The 19,177-nt window shown below is 38.8% G+C and overlaps 1 protein-coding gene across 2 annotated transcripts in view; it reads left to right on the top strand.

The window, feature by feature from the left end:
* The window catches only part of LOC110044858 (VWFA and cache domain-containing protein 1-like), a 26,280-nt gene extending 14,951 nt beyond the window's left edge, over window positions 1-11,329 (top strand). The window contains exons 6-14 of one of the 2 annotated variants that reach the window (XM_089281677.1): window positions 385-658; window positions 2,543-2,739; window positions 3,746-3,826; window positions 4,939-5,251; window positions 6,319-6,507; window positions 6,808-7,148; window positions 7,669-7,819; window positions 8,838-9,064; window positions 9,432-11,329. In XM_089281677.1, the coding sequence (XP_089137803.1) occupies window positions 385-658; window positions 2,543-2,739; window positions 3,746-3,826; window positions 4,939-5,251; window positions 6,319-6,507; window positions 6,808-7,148; window positions 7,669-7,819; window positions 8,838-9,064; window positions 9,432-9,709 (2,051 nt within the window). In that variant the 3' untranslated portion in view covers window positions 9,710-11,329. Of the gene's footprint in view, window positions 1-384; window positions 659-2,542; window positions 2,740-3,745; window positions 3,827-4,938; window positions 5,252-6,318; window positions 6,508-6,807; window positions 7,149-7,616; window positions 7,820-8,837; window positions 9,065-9,431 lie in introns of those variants that run through there. The other variant, XM_089281678.1, reaches the window with a different exon arrangement.
* The last annotated feature ends 7,848 nt before the right edge of the window (window positions 11,330-19,177 follow it).

Raw genomic sequence — 19,177 nt, 5'->3', positions numbered from 1 at the left:
ATTTTGTGATCATTCCAAGGGAACTAAGTATTCCCTTAAAGTCTTACTATCTTATGGCCAGCCTGGTTGAAGAAATGTTAGCTAATATTTAATGATAATTATATTAAAACACCACTTGGGAATTTATCCATGCTGGACTGAAAACACATCCATCAAAACCAAGACCTGACTCTCAATAACGTATATTTATAACGTGGTGATAAAACCTTGCTCAAAACTAAAGGGTGGATGCAATTCTTGGGATTTATATGCTGCAAACTTACTTGTTTCAAAAACTATCTTTTTCCTTTCAAGCGGTAATTTTACCATGTTTAACGATAGTTAGCTGCCTCGTCCATTCATATTATTTCAAGAAGTCTGTTAACATCCGCTTTTTGCCAACAGGTCTGGTAACATCCATAACACTGCCTTGTTATCACCAAGGCAAATTCATTGGCGTTGTTGGCACAGACATAAGTATGGCGGACCTTCTTTCTGAAATCACCTACTTTCAGAAGGGCCAATCAAGTTATGCTTTCATGGCAGACAGCTCCGGAAGGACCATGATGCATCCCCTTCTGCCAGCCCCTTCTAATGCCTTCGGCGACCCGATTTTTATGGACATCACGTCACTAGAACCTGAACCGGAGTTTTATTCCGTATTTGAATCGATCAAAAGGTAAGAATTTGCATCTTCTTTTAGTATAATAGTAATAATAATAATAATAATAATAATAATAATATTAATAATAATAATATTAATAATAATAATAATTATAATAACAATTATAATGACAATTACTTTATTATCGTGTCAATTACATCTAGCGGTGAAGAATCCCTACTGCTAATAGGGGACACTTAACTAGAACTACAAATAATATACAGAAAACCAATATAAGAGAAATTAATATTTTGAGTTACAAAGATGGTACCCACTACATCCATGTAGGATGTTGCTTAGATCTAGCCTCCGCACGTGGGTGTTAAACTGCTTGAGATTTTTTTTCCGATCTTTATTTATTTGTTAGTTTGCCCCATTGTCTTGGGCCTATCTTTGGCCTAGATATTAACCTAAAATGATAGAAGACACATCTATTGGAAATATAAGCTGCCTACTAGCCTGCGTCAGCAAAACTAAATTCGGAAGCCTGAAAGTGATAACGTTCCTCAATTTTAATACCATGAATTGATTTCCAAGTAGACATTTGATGAGACGATCTTTCCTACTTGGGATGCAAAATTCTTCTCAGGAATTAAAATACGACAAATTAATTTATAACAGTTACTTCATTATTGTTATTAAGACTAATTAATACTAACTACTTAATAACCGAGAGTGAGGTCGTTACGGGAAAATCTCAAACTGAGGCCTTGCCGAATTGACCGAGCGATAGCGAGGTCAATACGGTAGGCCGAGGTTTGAGATTTTCCCGTAACGACCTCACTCTCGGTTATTAAGTTGTTTATTATATGGCTCATCAATAAAAAGAAAAATCATTCGAGCGGAAGTCGTCAATTTACATCCGGCGATGCGCGCGTTTACCGATTCATTCATCGTCTCAAACCTAGGGTAAAACTACACAGTCAGTGAATTTCACCACTGTATTACGTATTCCGTTAAAAACACTCATTTCTTTACGGAAAAGTCACTGTCACAGCCTCAAAAACGTATTTTAGTATCGTGGTACCACAAGTTGATGGGGACGTTTTTCTGACTTTTGGGGAGAAACGTCAACGCATATAGAAAAGACAGCAAGTGCTTCAAAATTGTCCAAACCAACCGTCTTTCGGTGAAAGAAGATACTAATGCTTCAGAATGCACTGCTAAAAATAAGCTTAACTCGATCTTCGCGTTCGCTTTCGACAACATATCTTCGCCTTCTTCATTCTGGGATTTATGGATGAGCATTTCAAGCCTTGTGAACGTCTGCAGTTATCAGAAACACTGCTACCGACAGAAACCGCCCGATTGTTTACATCTCATGATCCTGGAAGCTGATTTACACTTGCTTGTGTCAAAGCGAGGCAATCTATTTGACGAGAACTTTGACGGAGTTCAATACTTCGGTAATTGCTGTGATTAAGATGATAACTTATAAGTTTCTTTGTGGTGTTCTGCTCAGGATGCATGGCAGATCTGCCGATGGTGTTTTTTACTTAGCGATTTTAGCTTTACTTAAGACTAGGCAAACTTTGATTGTTTTTCACTAGTGCCCGCCAAGGTTACCGACTGGTAAGTCATCTATATAAATTTTATTAAAGAAATATCTCTAAACTTTTAGCTACTGATATTCTCGTACTGATTTTAATCGGCTTTCATCGCTTCAATGCGCTTGAATTTTCAGAACCGGGCTCTTCCTAATTTGCATAATCCGTAATCGGCCCGTGGACATTACGGGAGAATAATACCCTACAATTCAGTGACAATTAACCAATCAGAGCGCGCGTTATATCGGCCACAAGCCAAAGCCATATAATAATAATTTATAATCGTCTAACTCTTCAATAGGTAACTCAAAATAAATTATTTTCACGTGGTTGTTTTTTTTCGTTTTATAAGCGGTGGATCTGGACAGAAGAATATTTCATCAAAACGCTTTTTGGCTAAAGGTGGGCAGGTAACTGAAGGTGTCACAGTTGTGGAGATACCCTCAATCTATTACTGGTTGCCAGTTGAGGAGACCAATTTTACCGTTGGCATTGTGGTAGCAGTTGGCGACAAGGACGAAACACTAGGAATTCAAGCTATTCCTTCAGGTAAATAATATTAAGCACGATCCTGGTTAAAGTCAGAATAAGCAGAGTTCTTAAATGGTATTTAATTATTTACCTTTACTCTATTATGGCTTGTATTTGTAGCCGATATAACGCGTCCTCTGATTGGGTAATTCAAGGCATTATTCTGCCATAATGCCCGCAGGCTGATTACGGGCTTCCAAAGGCAAGGCAAACAGCCATATGATAAACAGCTTGTTAACCTTGAACATTCGGTCCGGGACAATCTCAAACTTCGGCCTTGCCGTATCGACCTCCCTATCGCCCGGTCAATACGGCAATGTCTCGGTTTGAGACCTCTCTCTTGGTTAATAGGTATTTGGTAATGATTCGTTTACTCTTGCGAAGTAAAAAGATTCTTTAACGCAGTTTTCACCCAGAAATAATATCATGCTACCATAGGTTGATACAACATCAATGGAATCGAATGCACGAATTGAATGAAAGGAAATTTCCCTACATCCTCCACGACTCTAAGAGTATTGAAGCCCCCTTGAAAAGAGTGGCAACAATGCATGTTGTGATCGCATAACGTGGGAGTTACGTCAGGATTTCCAAAATTCGTCGTCTTAAATTGCTTCATTTTTACACGTGGCTTCAGAAAACCACCAAAGAAACCCCTGAAAATTCTGAAAACTCGAAAACTGTCTTACATAATCAAAACTAACAAAAGGATGCTACTTTCGATATAAAACGAAAAAGTTACTGCGGGCAATGAATTGTTATCTTAAGTGAAATTCGAAATGCTTGTAAAAGTATGTTTGTAAAAATAAAGCTGCCACAGCAACCCTATTTTAGTAAAAAAAGACAGGCCATTTTTGTTCTAAAGGTAATTGTATTCGAGGACTGTGGATACAAAGTTGTCGAAATATATAGATCTTGACACGTTGTAACTAGCTAGTTGTAATGGGACATAATTTCCCAGATCGTTTTCACAAACTCAACTAACTTAATCTTTTTTTTTTTATTTTTTCACTGAATTCCACAGGCTTCAAGTTCTTGTATCATCGCTTGGACTTGATCAAACCTGATGATTCTTGTGTTCACTTTTCAAGATATGCTGCAAACGGTCAATAGTAAATAATGTTAGCATTATTACAATTATAATTAGTAAATGCAGCTCATAAGATGACTTGAGCAATTTAGGTAAATATAACCTTACATATGGCTGGGGTGCCTGAAATTTAAATTGATCAGTCAGGATTCAGCAGGCGGGAAAAACTTTACTGTCCTGACGTCAACTGATGTAAGTTAACAGGAAACGCATTGAAATCAAGCAACTTTTCTCACTGGAGATGGCATTAAATATTGACGAGAAGAGTTTGCAATTCCAAAAACCATATCAGTTTGTAAAAAATATATATGTATAAATCAGTTTGTAAAAAGTGAAAAATTGAAACATTTTGTGCCTGCGCATGCAAGCTTCTAATTTGGCGCCAAAAATGGGTCGCCGGCGAGCGACAGGCAACTCGCTCGTAGTTCGTCGAGTATCGCCAGGTAGGATAATAGTTGTGTTCTTGTGAACAAAATATGCTGTTCCTCGTCAGACCTGGAATACTCAAGTATCAACTATCAGAAGAGGCCAAAGCAACTTTAGAATTGTCTTTATTTTGTTCGCTGCGCGCGAAGAAGGCCTTTTGGTAGGACAGCTCAGTTTTGACTGCCGTTCGCAGTTCGGGTGCAGCCCCAGTATGCAAGGAAAGTCTACATACGAACCAAGTGGCCCATCAGGCCGGAGCTTATCGCGGTTTCTAAAACACGAAGCGACTAGGAGTATTTCTACTCCTCACTGGATTGGATGCTAGTCGCATCGCAATATTTTAACATTACGAGAACAAGTTTGACGTAACTGCGACCAAAACTGTGGTTCGCGTCATAGTTTTATATTTTATTATGTATCGTTTGCCTATCGCATTCTGCTTTAATTAACAGAATGAAAAGGAGCAGTACTTCGTGCGTAGTAAAATAGAGTGTTACCCTTTTTACCGTAAATGCCATAAAAACTCACGTCTCTCTTTTTATTGCTACTTCGTGGCATCAGTTTAGTACTCTTAATGATGCTTGATTTGAAATAAGTCCTTATCGTCTCTAATAAACCCCCTTATGCGTAACGCTCCCCCACCTCTGTATTTTTGTAGTTTAAAGAGAATTCTCTTCAGTAATTAGGAACTGTTATTACAGATTCAACTGTGGTGAAGTTTGGCGCAGAAGCGTTCAAAGATCCATATACCTACCTTAGTTTAGATGCGACAGTCCCTGAAATAAAAGCTTATAGAAGATTTATGACAAGTACACGCTCGCCAAACCCCGGTTTCAAAGAAGGCATTCGGGACACAGTTATAGCCACGCGAAAGGTGGAAGATATTTGGTTTCGTGAAAAGATGGATTACACGAAGTATCTGGTTTGGAGATATATTGGTACTGCCAATGGTGTGTTCAGAATGACGCCAGGGACCTCGCTGGCGAAATCGTACGACCCAAGGAAAAGACCATGGTAAGTATCTGCCTGTGAAGTGCCAACTAAATGACGCACACTTTTCATATGAGCCAGGTAACCCGGCTGGCTCGATTTCCGGGACAAAGTTAACTTTGTTGTTGCTCATATGGGATTATCATTATTATCATCATTATTATTATTATTATTATTATTACAATACAAACATTACTTACAGTTCATTTTTTTAATACTACATTACTCGCGATAACTTTACGATTAACGCTACATTACTTTTATACTACATCAAATACAATTCTAAATACTACATTGCCACATCACTACGTAACTACATTACTACATTTCTGCATTACTATATTGCTACGTTACTACATTACTACATTACTTCATGACTATATGACTACATGACTACATGACTACATGACTACATGATTACATGACTACATGACTACATGACTACATGACTACGTGACTGCCTGACTACATGACTACATGACTACATGAATACATGGATACATTATTTCATTACTCCATTACTCCATTACTACATTACTACATTACTACATTACTACATTACTACATTACTACATTACTACATTACTACATTACTACATTACTACATTACTACATTACTACATTACTACATTACTACATTACTACATTACTACATTACTACATTACTACATTACTACATTACTACATTACTACATTACTACATTACTACATTACTACATTACTACATTACTACATTACTACATTACTACATTACTACATTACTACATTACTACATTACTACATTACTACATTACTACATTACTACATTACTACATTACTACATTACTACATTACTACATTACTACATTACTACATTACTACATTACTACATTACTACGTTACTACACCACTGCACCACTGCACCACTGCACCACTGCACCACTGCACCACTGCACCACTGCACCACTGCACCACTGCACCACTGCTCCACTGTACCACCGCACCACCGCACCACCGCACCACTGCATATATCTAAATTCTAATGCCGATCCTTTACATAAGTAGTAAAATAAAATATTAATATTATTTCTCGTACAAATCTGGTTATTTAGGTACCACACCGCGCTAAGCAACAAGGGATTGGTTGCCCTTTCCACCCCTTACATAGACGCCTTTGGTGCAGGAGTGGTGATAACCGCTGCCCGCACTATTTACCGTGGTGAGACAAACAGCCAGCACAAAACAAATGACAAAGTTATTGCCGTTATGGGTGCGGACTTTCCTCTATCATACTTCCAAAAGTGAGTCTGTTAGTTTTACCAGAAACATAGGTTAACCGTCTTTCGGAACATGACCATATATAGTGATAGGCCAATAAAAGTTCAAATGTAGTTTTTTCAGGTCAATATTTTTACCATTATCATTGTCGTTATCATTATCCTTATCGTGATCGTGATCGTGATCGTTATCGTGATCATGATCGTGATCACTATCATTATTATGTCACTTCTGGTACATAACCTGATAAAATGCCGGCGATAACACATTGACTAGCATCCCTCACAGGGTGTTTACCCTACTAATAGGTGATATTTTTTCAGACTCCTGACAGATACATATCCAAAATGCAAAGAAAACAACTTTGACTGTTTCGTGCTTGACGCAGCTGGATTTCTTATCATGCACGATGATTTCCTTGTGCCTGATATAACCGCCAAAACACTGGAATATGTCCACATCACTGAAAAGGAAAAAGACGTAGCCGAAGATTTGTTACAGAAAGGTTATCTGGTGAAAGAAGAATGCCGCAATTTGGAGAAAATCAAGCTACAAAACTTTTACAAGGTTAAGATTCCATTACAAGGCGTTGATACGCTGAATAGTGGAGCCCGCTGCAAGAAGTACCAGCTCTCTAGTGTGGTGGAAACTAATGCGTTTTTAGGTAAGAAAGTGAAAAATTTTGGTGACCCACGATACCTTTTGCAGCACAGTGACTTTTAATGGCAGATATATTTTTAAAATACTACTTTTTTTCATTTATGTTACATATAACTCCACTCCTCCATTGTCCAAGCAAATTGCCACTAGGCATTAAGGAATGAATGGAGATAGAGGCATGAGACGTAATAGTATTTAAAGTATTTTGGGAAAAAAATAACTTTTAATGGACATCGAAGGAATCAATGAGTACAAAAGAAATCAAATTTTGTAGATAGCTGGGTATGCGTGTACTGTTTACTGTCATTATCTCTCATTTTCTTATCTACCCCGGCCTGCGTTGCACGGCGGAAATTTTATCTTCTTGGCCCAACTATATACCGAGAACCTTTTGCGCTGCCAGTATAATGCAAAATTCAGCTGATTCCTTTTCAATAATCTGTTAATTCATTTTATTGGGATTTTTTAACAGGCTTGTTCGTCGACCTGATCCACCATGCTGACATATACGTTTCTTTCATCAGGAATCATATCACGTGAAAGTTCATGCCCCTCCAGGTCTTGCACGTGTTCCAGTAACAAAGAATGCTCCAGTGTTCAGGGTTTGACTTGCCAGTGTCCATGCTCTTCGCGACTTGACTTCCATTATTGTAGAAGCGAGTTTCCGGCCAGCAAGTGAGAAAACACAACGCTCTTTGCACTGCACCTGTCAATAATTCGCGAACTCTAAGTTTAGAACTCTAACGGTTGAATTTTAAACTGTCGTAAATTTATCTCACAAAGTTCTCCAGAAACAAAATCATTTATTGAACCAGTTGGAAAAGTTTCGTCTTTGATATAAGGTTTTTAAGTTTATCTACTTTTTTTTTTTCATAATTTTGATTTACATCAGTGTAAAATACTGTTAGGTTTTGAAGCTCAGAGTTGGCATATGTCACTGGAAGGGGCAGCAATGGCAGTTAATGTGGACTGGGTATGTGATGCGTTTAAGAATCGTTCGGAACCGTGGTCTTCGCCGCCATGTTGCATAGTTGATCAAAGTTTTATTGATCCTGTCATTTAACATGGCTGACACGGTCTTTGTTATTTGAATTTCCCGGGAATGGTTGCAAACCACCGATTGGTGCGGGTGCTGCTCTAAAAATGTAAGTTGTGACATTTATTGACATAAATTAATATTTTGCCGACACGGAACGGAGAACTGGGTGGGAGAGTAGTACGCGAAGGCTCATGGGTAATACGTTTGTAAAAAGAGACGGATGAGAAACTTGTGACATTCTACGGTCATCCTTGTCACTAGCACTTTCCCGTAAGGTTTATTTTTATTGTGTAATTAGCGTCATATGATTTGTTTTTTCATTCTGTTGTTTATAGATCAACCTTAAAACCCCAAAGGTGGCGCCACTGCTTTTGGTCGGGGGTACACGGTCTCTATTTTTCCTAACAAGAGGTTTTTGGGGTTTACGTGTCCGACTTTGGCGCATGTAGGACGTTACTTCATGTATCTCTTATCCACTTTGTTTTAAGTTTATTGTCGCAAATAAAACATATCTTGGGCGTGGCTGACCAACGCGCCCATGCCTCAACCTTTGAGTGTGTTCGGTTGTGTGGTGAAGGCAAAATATATAGTTTACACAAGTAAACATAGCTTCCCCGAAAAACGTTGTCTTTTTGTCCTTTTCTTCCTTCGCAGCACTTCTGTTTGTCCTGTGCCCGCGACAGTCGTTCCTTCTGAGCAAATCAATGATCCTTCCGTAAGTGGCTTAGAGAAATGCTTTGACCCAAAATGCAACGAGAAGACAGATTCAGGGTCATGTGACGGGATAGTGGGTTGCTATTGGTGCATTAGAGACAAAAACGACGCTCCACTTTCCAACAAATACTGCGCTGATATCAACGCCTGTTATGGCGGCAAGGAAGGTAGGTTGCAGTAAATTTTATAAGCAGCAGTTCTGTCATCGGATCCAAGATTCACTCAGGGGCTTTGACGTCACCTTCTTTTATGAAAGAATCGGGGGCTTTTCTTGTGCTCTTATTGTAAATTCTTCAGCACGTAATGTAAATCAGAGCAAAATATTTATTTTGACTTGGTGAGATCCTGTTAAAGTAGCGAAGAGGTCATCATTACGAAAGTAAATCTATCATATCGGGTGACAATTACTACAAGTAGAATGTTTCGTTACTAGTCGAAATTGCAATTAGTGACAGGACTTCTCTTGTCACTTGAAATCCACTGAATGGAATGTTCAGTGTAAATAAAAGGATATTGCGTTATCTATTTCTTAAGGCACAAGAGCTCCTGGAAGCAGTGATGCTCCTAAAGACCCCGATGACGATGATGATGATGACGATAAGGGTGGAATGTCGGATGGAGTCATTGCTGCTATCGTCATTGAAGTAATAGTTGCTACTGCTGTAGCAGTATGTATAGTCGTCCAATGCAGTAATAGAAAAAGGGTACCGTCACCGCCGTCTCCTGCGGTCCAGGCGTCAGCGCCACCATATAACCCTGCCTGGCATAGAGTGGATGCCAATGCATTCTACAATCTCGGACAAAACTGTTGAGACAACTGAGTCAAATGTAGACTTATGACAGATTCCCACTCTTATTGCCTACTTTTCCACGGCCTTTCCCGCTTTCAATTTTGCTTTGTGCGTGAATTAAGCATGAATGGTTCATCGTAAAAGATATTTTCTAAAAAAACAAACGGCAACTTTGAGAAGGGAGGGTAGGGGGGAGGGGGGAAGGGCATTTCTTGCCTGGGGGTGTCTTTTTAGCATCGCAGTTTGAGGAGAGCGGCTTTGATATGTCTTTGTCTCAACAGGTTTTGTCCGCGATTACAGATCAGAACTGAGAGTGTGAAGTGTCTTTCTTGCTAGGGTATTAACGTACAAAAAGTAGGAATCGGAAAAGTACATCAAATTACGAGTTATGGTGCTTTTAAAAGGACAAGCCATTATGCATTAAGTCACTTTTTTTAATGTGTAAAATATACTATTAAGAATCAACGGAAACAACCAAGGTGGTAAGTCACGTGAACAAGACTGGATAAGAATGACAACGCTGAGATGGATTGTAATCGACAAACTTGAAAAATGTAGGCTAACGTTCTCGAGATGTACCACCCTTCACATATCATCTGCTACGACCTCCTTCTAAACGGTCATTGTGACATTTCAGTCCTGCATATATATCTTGCTCTTTCATAGAATCTGTAGACTTTGTCTCGTCTACTGTCTTGGTGAATTCACAGGTAGCGGGTAACACAGTTTTGGTTTTTATGACCTTCAGAAGAAAGCATCATCTAGTTTTGTCTTCCTATATATAATTATATACTATAGAAATTGTATGGTCAATTTTGTATCATCTATAAAGTTTAATGGCTTTCATTTGCCTTTAATAATGGATTGTAATCCATTTATCTGTTTATTTCATTATCTTTCACAATGAGTTGTAACTTCAAGTTCCTCCATATTTTCTCGTGGGAAAAATAGGGAAGAGGAAAGAAATATTTTGTTTCATAGTCCATCCAGGGATTATTCTTATTTCTGTAAAAAAGGGGAAAAATAATTGCTGACAGCTATATGTGGCATTGCACGTCGTGTAATTCGCAAGGAAATTGGCCAAGAACTACTGTATTGTCAATCTTGCATGGTACATGTAAATAGCCGGCTTGGTTCAACATCAACTGATAACAATCGATTTAATGAGAAATGGTTGCAGAACCGATTTAATGAGATGCGTTTTCATTATTAGCTCATTCAAGAGACTGGTCACATACCCTCGTATTCGAAAATATAAAAAGTTTAACAAAACGAGCGGCTTGTCGTGTACACTTTAGATCCGGATGTCATGAATTTCCTTTTAGGTATGCGAATCACATACCCTGGTATTCGATAATAAATTTTATTTTTTTTCTCAAGCATCTGAACGGGCCGGATTCCTAAATCCTCAAATTTGATTGGTTTATCATACGCACGTGACCGGCCCAGCTTTTTACGATACGGCCCACGGGCCGGAATTTTTTTTCGCTGCCTATATTTCGCTCCTAAAAGTTAGCGGTAATCGTCAATCTTTTGCCTTTTTTACACGTCCATCGACGATTAGTCAACGCAAGTTTATCTCTGTTTACTTTAAAATGGCAAGGAAAGTCACTGTAAGTAAATTCAATTGAGTGTTTTGAAGTTGTGAGAGTTTGCTTGGTTGTTTGTAGCTTGGCGCTGTAATGGCGCGTAATCCTGTGTTTCTCTCGCCGTAAAATTTGAGTCAATTTCAGTCGTGATTACCTCTCTGATCGTTGCTTTATTTAAGAGAATTTCTGTGGAATACACTTAACGAATTTCCTCGCTTCCTGCTATTCAATTTACGGTAGAAAATTCTGATTTCTGAGTGATTTTAAAAGCAACGACTGACAGAAATTGTTTTTGTAATGGAACTTCAAACTTCGCACGAAATTTTACACCGCAAAAACAAATTTTGGAGAACTTAACTGGTAAAAAAAAAAATGCAACTAACATATGTTCTTTAATACGTCTTTCTTTGTCTACTATCTGAGTTACTCGCTCATTGCGAAGAGTTTTTTACAACTCGTTAGTAGACGGCACGGAAGCCGATTCAATGACAAGCTTATATGTAGGGCGGTGAAACGAGCGGGTCCGAGCAAAAAGGTGTGATGCAGTAGACTGGGGTCTACTAAGACGAGCAGATTCCGCTTACTTGCACTCGAACTTAGATTTCTAAAGAAATTCCACGAGACTCCCTTCTATATGAATTAGCAACTTCTTTTGGTGCATTTTTTGTTCTGAGGCAATGGGAAAAGGTGAGTTTTTCAGGGTGGAAAACAGGACTTCAAATTTCACGCTGTGAATGAGTACGATCTGCTCGCGCTAGTTGTACGCGTAAGCTTTTGACTTAAGAATAAAGTTTATGCAAGAAAACTCTCTACTCTGGTATCGAGTTATTTTTCAGAACAATGCATGTTCAATCATAACCAAAATCTGTTTCGATAGTTTGTTATTGTTTCTGCTCGTTTGGCGAGTTTGCAGAAGCTTTTGAAAGGAAAATAAATCTGGCGCATACAAGTAGCAAATTTGGATAGTGCAGCGCGTGTACTTTCAAGTCCGGGTCGGTGTTTTCAATTGTCAATATAAAATCTTGACAAAGATTATTTTCGTCATCTTTTGTGCTGTGATGTTGCAACAATTATCGCCAACGCTATAAGACTACTAACATCATGTGTGTTTCTTCAACATATTGAAATTTTATACTGCGAAAATGAAATAGACATGGAATTTTGAGAACTCAGACAACAAAATCGAAATTGAATCGTTATTCGGGTTGATCAATGAAAGCGCTACCGTAACCGTGCTGATTGTTTCTGTTTTCTTCCCATATTTTAAGCTAAACTTCTAATGTGTTCTCAAACATTCATCAGTCTTAAACACATTTAAAAATATTGTTTGAGTTCGGTGTACGTTTTTACACGAAAGAGTGGAATTGAAGTCTAATTTGTCATGTTTATAGCAACAAAACACGCATCGGCGGGCGCTTTTTTTCATCGACAACCAGCGATTTATTGGATTTTCACACACAAAACTGAGCAGTATTTACAGACAAAAGTTTTTGTGCCTTGATGAAACATCGCGTGTTGCTTGCAATTCAGGCGAAACTCAAACTCGCAAAAATTTTATTACTTTTTCTATGGCAAAACAGTCCAAGCAAGGGTGTGGCAAGAGTAGGGTAACTTTGAAGTTCTGAAACGCCGCTATATCCAAATATATCCAGTTGGTTTTTTACCGTGTTATGTGAAAGCTATCGATTTTCAACATATGTAAAATTTAGAGTGGAGTAATGTAAAGTACTCGTAAAAGAAGAAGCGGATCACGGCTTGGACATGATAAGCGGGACATGCCTGCATTCGACACTGTCTTAATTCACTCAAATTTGGACAGCCTAAGACGAAACTACTTAGGCATCATTACAACAGACATAAACGTATTGACTTTTTGTCTAACGCATCAAAAAGGCTTTTGAAAATACACCACTGGTGGCTCAAAAATAAAGAAAGAAAAGTTGATTTCCGGTTCGTCGAGAGGAAATTTTTGGCAGCCATTAATCTCACCGGAAGCGCGGAAGAAGCGCTCGTGCCAGTCCTTCTCCGCATCACACATTGGACCAAGAGCGGACTGCCCGTTTCACCGCCCTGCCTTTTTCCACCCTGATGACAAGGGTCGCGTAAACAAATCCATTTGTAATCAGTAAAACCAATTTACCGCAGGAAAAAATAAATAAACATGTTATTTGCCGGCTTAGGGTCGGACCGTATAGTGAAAAACTGTGACCTCGGGCTTGAAAATGCTGTCCTCGGCCTGCGGTCTCGGTCAGCATTTTCAAGACCTCGATCACAGTTTTTCATTATACGGACCTCCCAGCCGGCAAATAACATATATGTATACCCAAGATCTGGATGTCATGAATTTCCTTTTGGGTATGTGAATCACACACAGAAAGTCTCTTACTAATAAATAACAAGAGTTTTTCTTAAATGTGTTCAGGGCAACGATGCAGCTTCCTTCTGACAAATCCGACAGTAAAAGTAAGTAAAGTAAAACTTTATTTAGCCGCCTAATTAGCCTTCGTCCTGGACAAATTCAATTTTACAAGGCGTTGTCTTCGGCGTCGCCGTCGTCATTGTTAAGATCCCTATATTTGCATCTCGGATGCTGGGAGGTCGATACACTTGTTTAACGTGGGGTGTGTCATTCTTAGTGGCTGCTTTGTGCTTTGCTTATGTTTTATCCCAAGACCAATCGAACGTGTAATAAACGTAAAAAATCACATAAATTGCGGCTCTTTGCCTAGGTTCTTTTCAATTCAGCCATTAAGTTGTCGAGCGTTTCGGTAGGAAGTTTTTCCCTCTTGCTGAAACAATCTCGTTTACGTTACTTCGCCGATGCAATACTTTTTCATCTTCCCTATTATTACACGGCAATCGTTTGCATCTTCTTCTTCAGTATAGCTTAAGACTTTGAACACTTAAAGGCCATTGTCATCAATAACGTCCTTGAACATGGCGAGTTGATACTCGGGGCTTTCCCGCACCAAACCAAGTAATTATTACAGTATTTTTTCCCATAGCTTCCAGTTCTCGAGGATCTCACCACTTAATTGCCCCAACTCTAAATGTTGTGGAGACAATGATATCTGGTAGAATAACATTGAAAATTGTAACGCTTTAAGTCGCGAGGCACGGGAAGTTGTTTTCGCTCGTAGGCATTCGTAGACAGTAGACGTTGTCGAAGAATTTAAACTGCCCTTTAGCTGCAACGTGCAATATTAGATGGTAGAGAGAACCTTAAACGAACCTCATCATTCAAAGCTTAATCTGGCTACTGTACTCAAGATACATAAGGTGAACGCTTATTTTAATATATAACGGTATGTATAGCATAAATTACAAAGCCGTTACAGAACATAAGCGTGTATATAAAGAATGTTTGGGAAATTAACATATTATAGCCTTAAGGTCATTCCCCCGAAAAAGAATGCACCTTAGATTATTATTCATATTTTGCCTGTTGGCTGCTTACATCAAGAGAACTTAAATTTTGAAATAAAAAAGGGGGTCTCCATATTCGTTCAGGAGCAGGGGGACCCTCAATAAACCCCATAATTCCTTAAATTATCTGCTTTCAGTAACGTTTACATTTAAACCACACACTTTACGCTTTGTGAGAGCAGAAAAATAGGGAGAAAGGTAAGCGAGAAATACAACAATGGATGTACTGCATCAATGTTTTAAGGAGCAACTTGATGTACGTTTCATGACAAAGGTACCTATATTTAGTCGACAGGGATTCAGTATGTTCCAAGCACGCAGTGTTCTTGAGGGCACATCTTATCGTTTACGAGTGCTTGCTATGCTCTCATTTCCAGTGATAATTTGTCACTCTGCAATAGAAATTGGTCTATATTCACTTTATAGAAAGAAGGTGATCGCTGCAATCAAACTAAGTGAAAAAATCGTTAGGTCCCCTACTCGTTTCCGAGAAGAAACGACCATTTTGTATGTGCACGTGCCAACGAGCGCGCGCTAATGACGCGAAAATCGTGTGCAGTAGGGATGCGCAATGCAATTCTGAGGAATAACCTTAAATTAAGGTCATTCCCCAGTATTGCATTGCGCATCGCTACTGCGCATAATTTCACGCGTGATTAGCGCGCGCGCGTTAAAAAATGGCGGCTTTCTCTTTACAGCTGGACCTCTCCATAGAGGTAAATTGTCATTTTCTCGCAAACTAGTATGGTGACCTATCATTTTTTTCTGTTGTTTTGAATTGAGTAATAAATTTCTCTGTGTAAAATAAATATGGACCAATTCTCAGTGTAGAACAAAAAGCAATCGTCGGAAACGTGAATTTAGCAAGCAATCGTGACTACAATCATGGTGCTATTATATGGCTTTATATGGTATAAACAAGGTGCTGTTGCTCCTAAACGAACATTGGGACCCCTCATTTTTATTTCAAAATTTAAGTTCCTATAATATAATCAATCAACAGGCAAAGTTTCACAAATATCTCAGTGCAGGTTCTATTTCAGTGGAATGTCCTTAAGGTATGTCCGCCCTTTTGAATAATCAAATCTGGCCGGTGTCAGAAACTCGTTTGTCCGGTTTGGCTATGATGTCAGTGCTTTCTCATTGGCTCACAACCAAGCCTTTTGTTTTTTCGCTTTATAAGTGAGACACCACCCGGATGGTTGGGCGGCAAGTTAACTCCACTTCAATATACACATCTCTCTTAATCTGTCTTAAAACAATACTTCTGGATTTGTAATAAAGTATTTTTCCTCAACCACCCCCGTCCCCCCTAATATCCCCTCACAACCTGCATTTCATTATTCCCCCACATATACCTACACATCCTACATCTCATTAATCCCCCACATATACCTACACAGCCTACATTTCATTAATCCCCCACATATACCTACACATCCTACATCTCATTAATCCCCCACATATACCTACACAGCCTACATCTCATTAATTCCCCACATATACCTACACATCCTACATTTCATTAATCCCCTACATATACCTACACATCCTACATCTCATTAATCCCCCAGATATACCTACACATCCTACATCTCATTAATCCCCTACATATACCTACACAGCCTACATTTCATTAATCCCCTACACATACCTACCCATCCTACATCTCATTAATCCCCTACATATACCTACACAGCCTAATTCTCATTAATCGCCCACATATACCTACACAGCCTGCATTTCATTATTCCATCACATATACCTACACATCCTACATCTCATTAATCCCCCACATATACCTACACATCCTACATTTCATTAATCCCCTACATATTCCTACACATCCTACATCTCATTAATCCCCCACATATACCTACACATCCTACATCTCATTAATCCCCTACATATACCTACACAGCCTACATCTCATTAATCGCCTACATATACCTACACAGCCTGCATTTCATTATTTTCCCACATATACCTACACATCCTACATCTCATTAATCCCCCACATATATCTACACATCCTACATTTCATTAATCCCCTACATATACCTACACATCCTACATCTCATTAATCCCCCACTTATACCTACACATCCTACATCTCATTAATCCCCTACATATACCTACACAGCCTAAATCTCATTAATCGCCTACATATACCTACACATCCAACATTTCATTATTCCCCCACATATACCTACACATCCTACATCTCATTAATCCCCCACATATACCTACACATCCAACATTTCATTAATCCCCTACATATACCTACACATCCTACATCTCATTAATCCCCTACATATACCTACACAGCCTAAATCTCATTAATCGCCTACATATACCTACACAGCCTAAATCTCATTTATCCCCCACATATACCTACACAGCCTACATCTTATTAATCCCCTACATATACCTACACATCCTACCTCTCATTAATCGCCTACATATACCTACACAGCCTAAATCTCATTAATTCCCCACATATACCTACACAGCCTACACCTTATTAATCCCCTACATATACCTACACATCCTACCTCTCATTAATCGCCTACGTATACCTACACAGCCTAAATCTCATTTATCCCCCACATATACCTACACAGCCTACATCTTATTAATCCCCTACATATACCTACACATCCTACATCTCATTAATTCCCTACATATACCTACACATCCTACACCTCATTAATTCCCTGCATATACCTACACAGCTTACACCTCACTAATGCCTTACATTTACCTACACAGCCTACGTCTCATTAATCCCCCACATATACCTACACACCATACATCTCATTAATCCTCTACATATACCTACACAACCTACATCTCATCAATCCCCCACATATACCTACGCAGCATACATCTCATTAATTCGCCGCATATACATACACAGCTTACATTTCATTAATCTCCTACATATACCTACAGATCCTACATTTGGAGGTATATCCACCACATATACCTACGCAGCATACATCTCATTTATTCCCCACATATACCTACACAGCCTACATCTTATTAATCCCCCACATAAACCTACACAGTTTTCACCGTGTTACTTCCAAATGTATACCTACACAGCCCACATCTCATGAATCCCTCACATTTACCTTCACAGTTTGCATTTCATTAAATTGTTTTTAGAGTCATTACTCATTATATTCAGTGGTTATCAACTCATGTAGAACCAAGTGGTCCTAAGATATCTTGGAACAAGTAAATTGACTATCGTTTTTCAAATTATCCGTTCACTTGCCGTGCGTTCAGCCGCTCGAACGGATACCGTAAGGAACGTTTTTGCGTGAGAGGTCACATATTTGCCGATGCATTTTTCGTGGTTGAATCGGCAGAGTTCTTCTTTTAACGACGCTTTTAGGGTCGAGAACGTAAAATTGGCGATGTACTTACTCCTTTTTACGTGACGCGTGACTAGTGAAAAAATTCTCCGTGATGGGTGATTTAATAAAAAAAATTCAGCGTAATGCGTGATTGGTACCCCACCTTTGCCACCCTCTAAGTTAGATGATGAACACAATTATTATCATAATGGTGCGAAATTATCGCTAACGCTGCAAATTATAACGCTATAATTAATTAGAAACTAATTAATCAATTGTAGGAAATAAAAAGAATTAAGCCAATTTAAACTATAATATGTCGATTACCAAGTGCTAAGCGATTCACATGAGTCCAAGGTCTCAGCAACGCTGCCCGTAGAATATGAAGCTATGAGTTGTGACACTTAAAAAACGCTCTGCATGGTGTACCCCTCAAGGTTTCCAAAACATAGCCTCTAGTCCGAAATTTTTAATTGTTTTAATACTAGCAAATCATAATTTGGATTGGCTAAGTTCTTTTGATTCAATCATTATTAAAATAGTGACTCAGTTGCAATTGTCTCAGAAGAGTAGTTTGTGACCCTCCGTCCTGAAAGGTGAGATGATTTCCCAGAATCATAATCCTGGATACCTCCGGGAAGACGCTTTTCTTCACTATCCGGATCCTTCCTTCGGCGCGATATCATTACAGACTTAATAGGAAACTCAGTGTGATGGTTTGGGTCTAAAAACAAAGTAAACAGCATGAATATCAAACTCCTAAGGTCAAACTAAAAAAAAAAAATTTCAATTAACGGCTAAAACCTTTCGTGTGTTGTCAGTAAATCTGACTACAAATGTCAGTTGTCAGTTAAATTTTCGGGCATGTCTCAGTTGTCAGTTATTGTTTTGACCATTTTTCAGTTGTCAGTTAACTCCATACAGACCGTCTTAAGAGCGTCACATGTTTTTGTCTCTGCCTAGAGATTTACTTTGTTAACCGCGCGGCCATGAGCCGAGCGCGGTTCATGTTCTACCCTTGGTTTATTTTTTTTTTACTTTTTTTTTGTCGGAGACCAGACGCAGATCTCCACTCGGCCAACTTTGAATTACGCAATCTGTAATGTTTA

Source organism: Orbicella faveolata, unplaced genomic scaffold (genome assembly GCF_042242905.1).
Source record: "Orbicella faveolata isolate gen_17 unplaced genomic scaffold, um_ofav_v1 contig_48, whole genome shotgun sequence".
Taxonomy (NCBI): Eukaryota; Metazoa; Cnidaria; class Anthozoa; order Scleractinia; family Merulinidae; genus Orbicella; species Orbicella faveolata.
The sequence above is the reverse complement of the archived record's forward strand: the minus strand, read 5'-3'. Positions and strand labels throughout refer to the sequence as shown.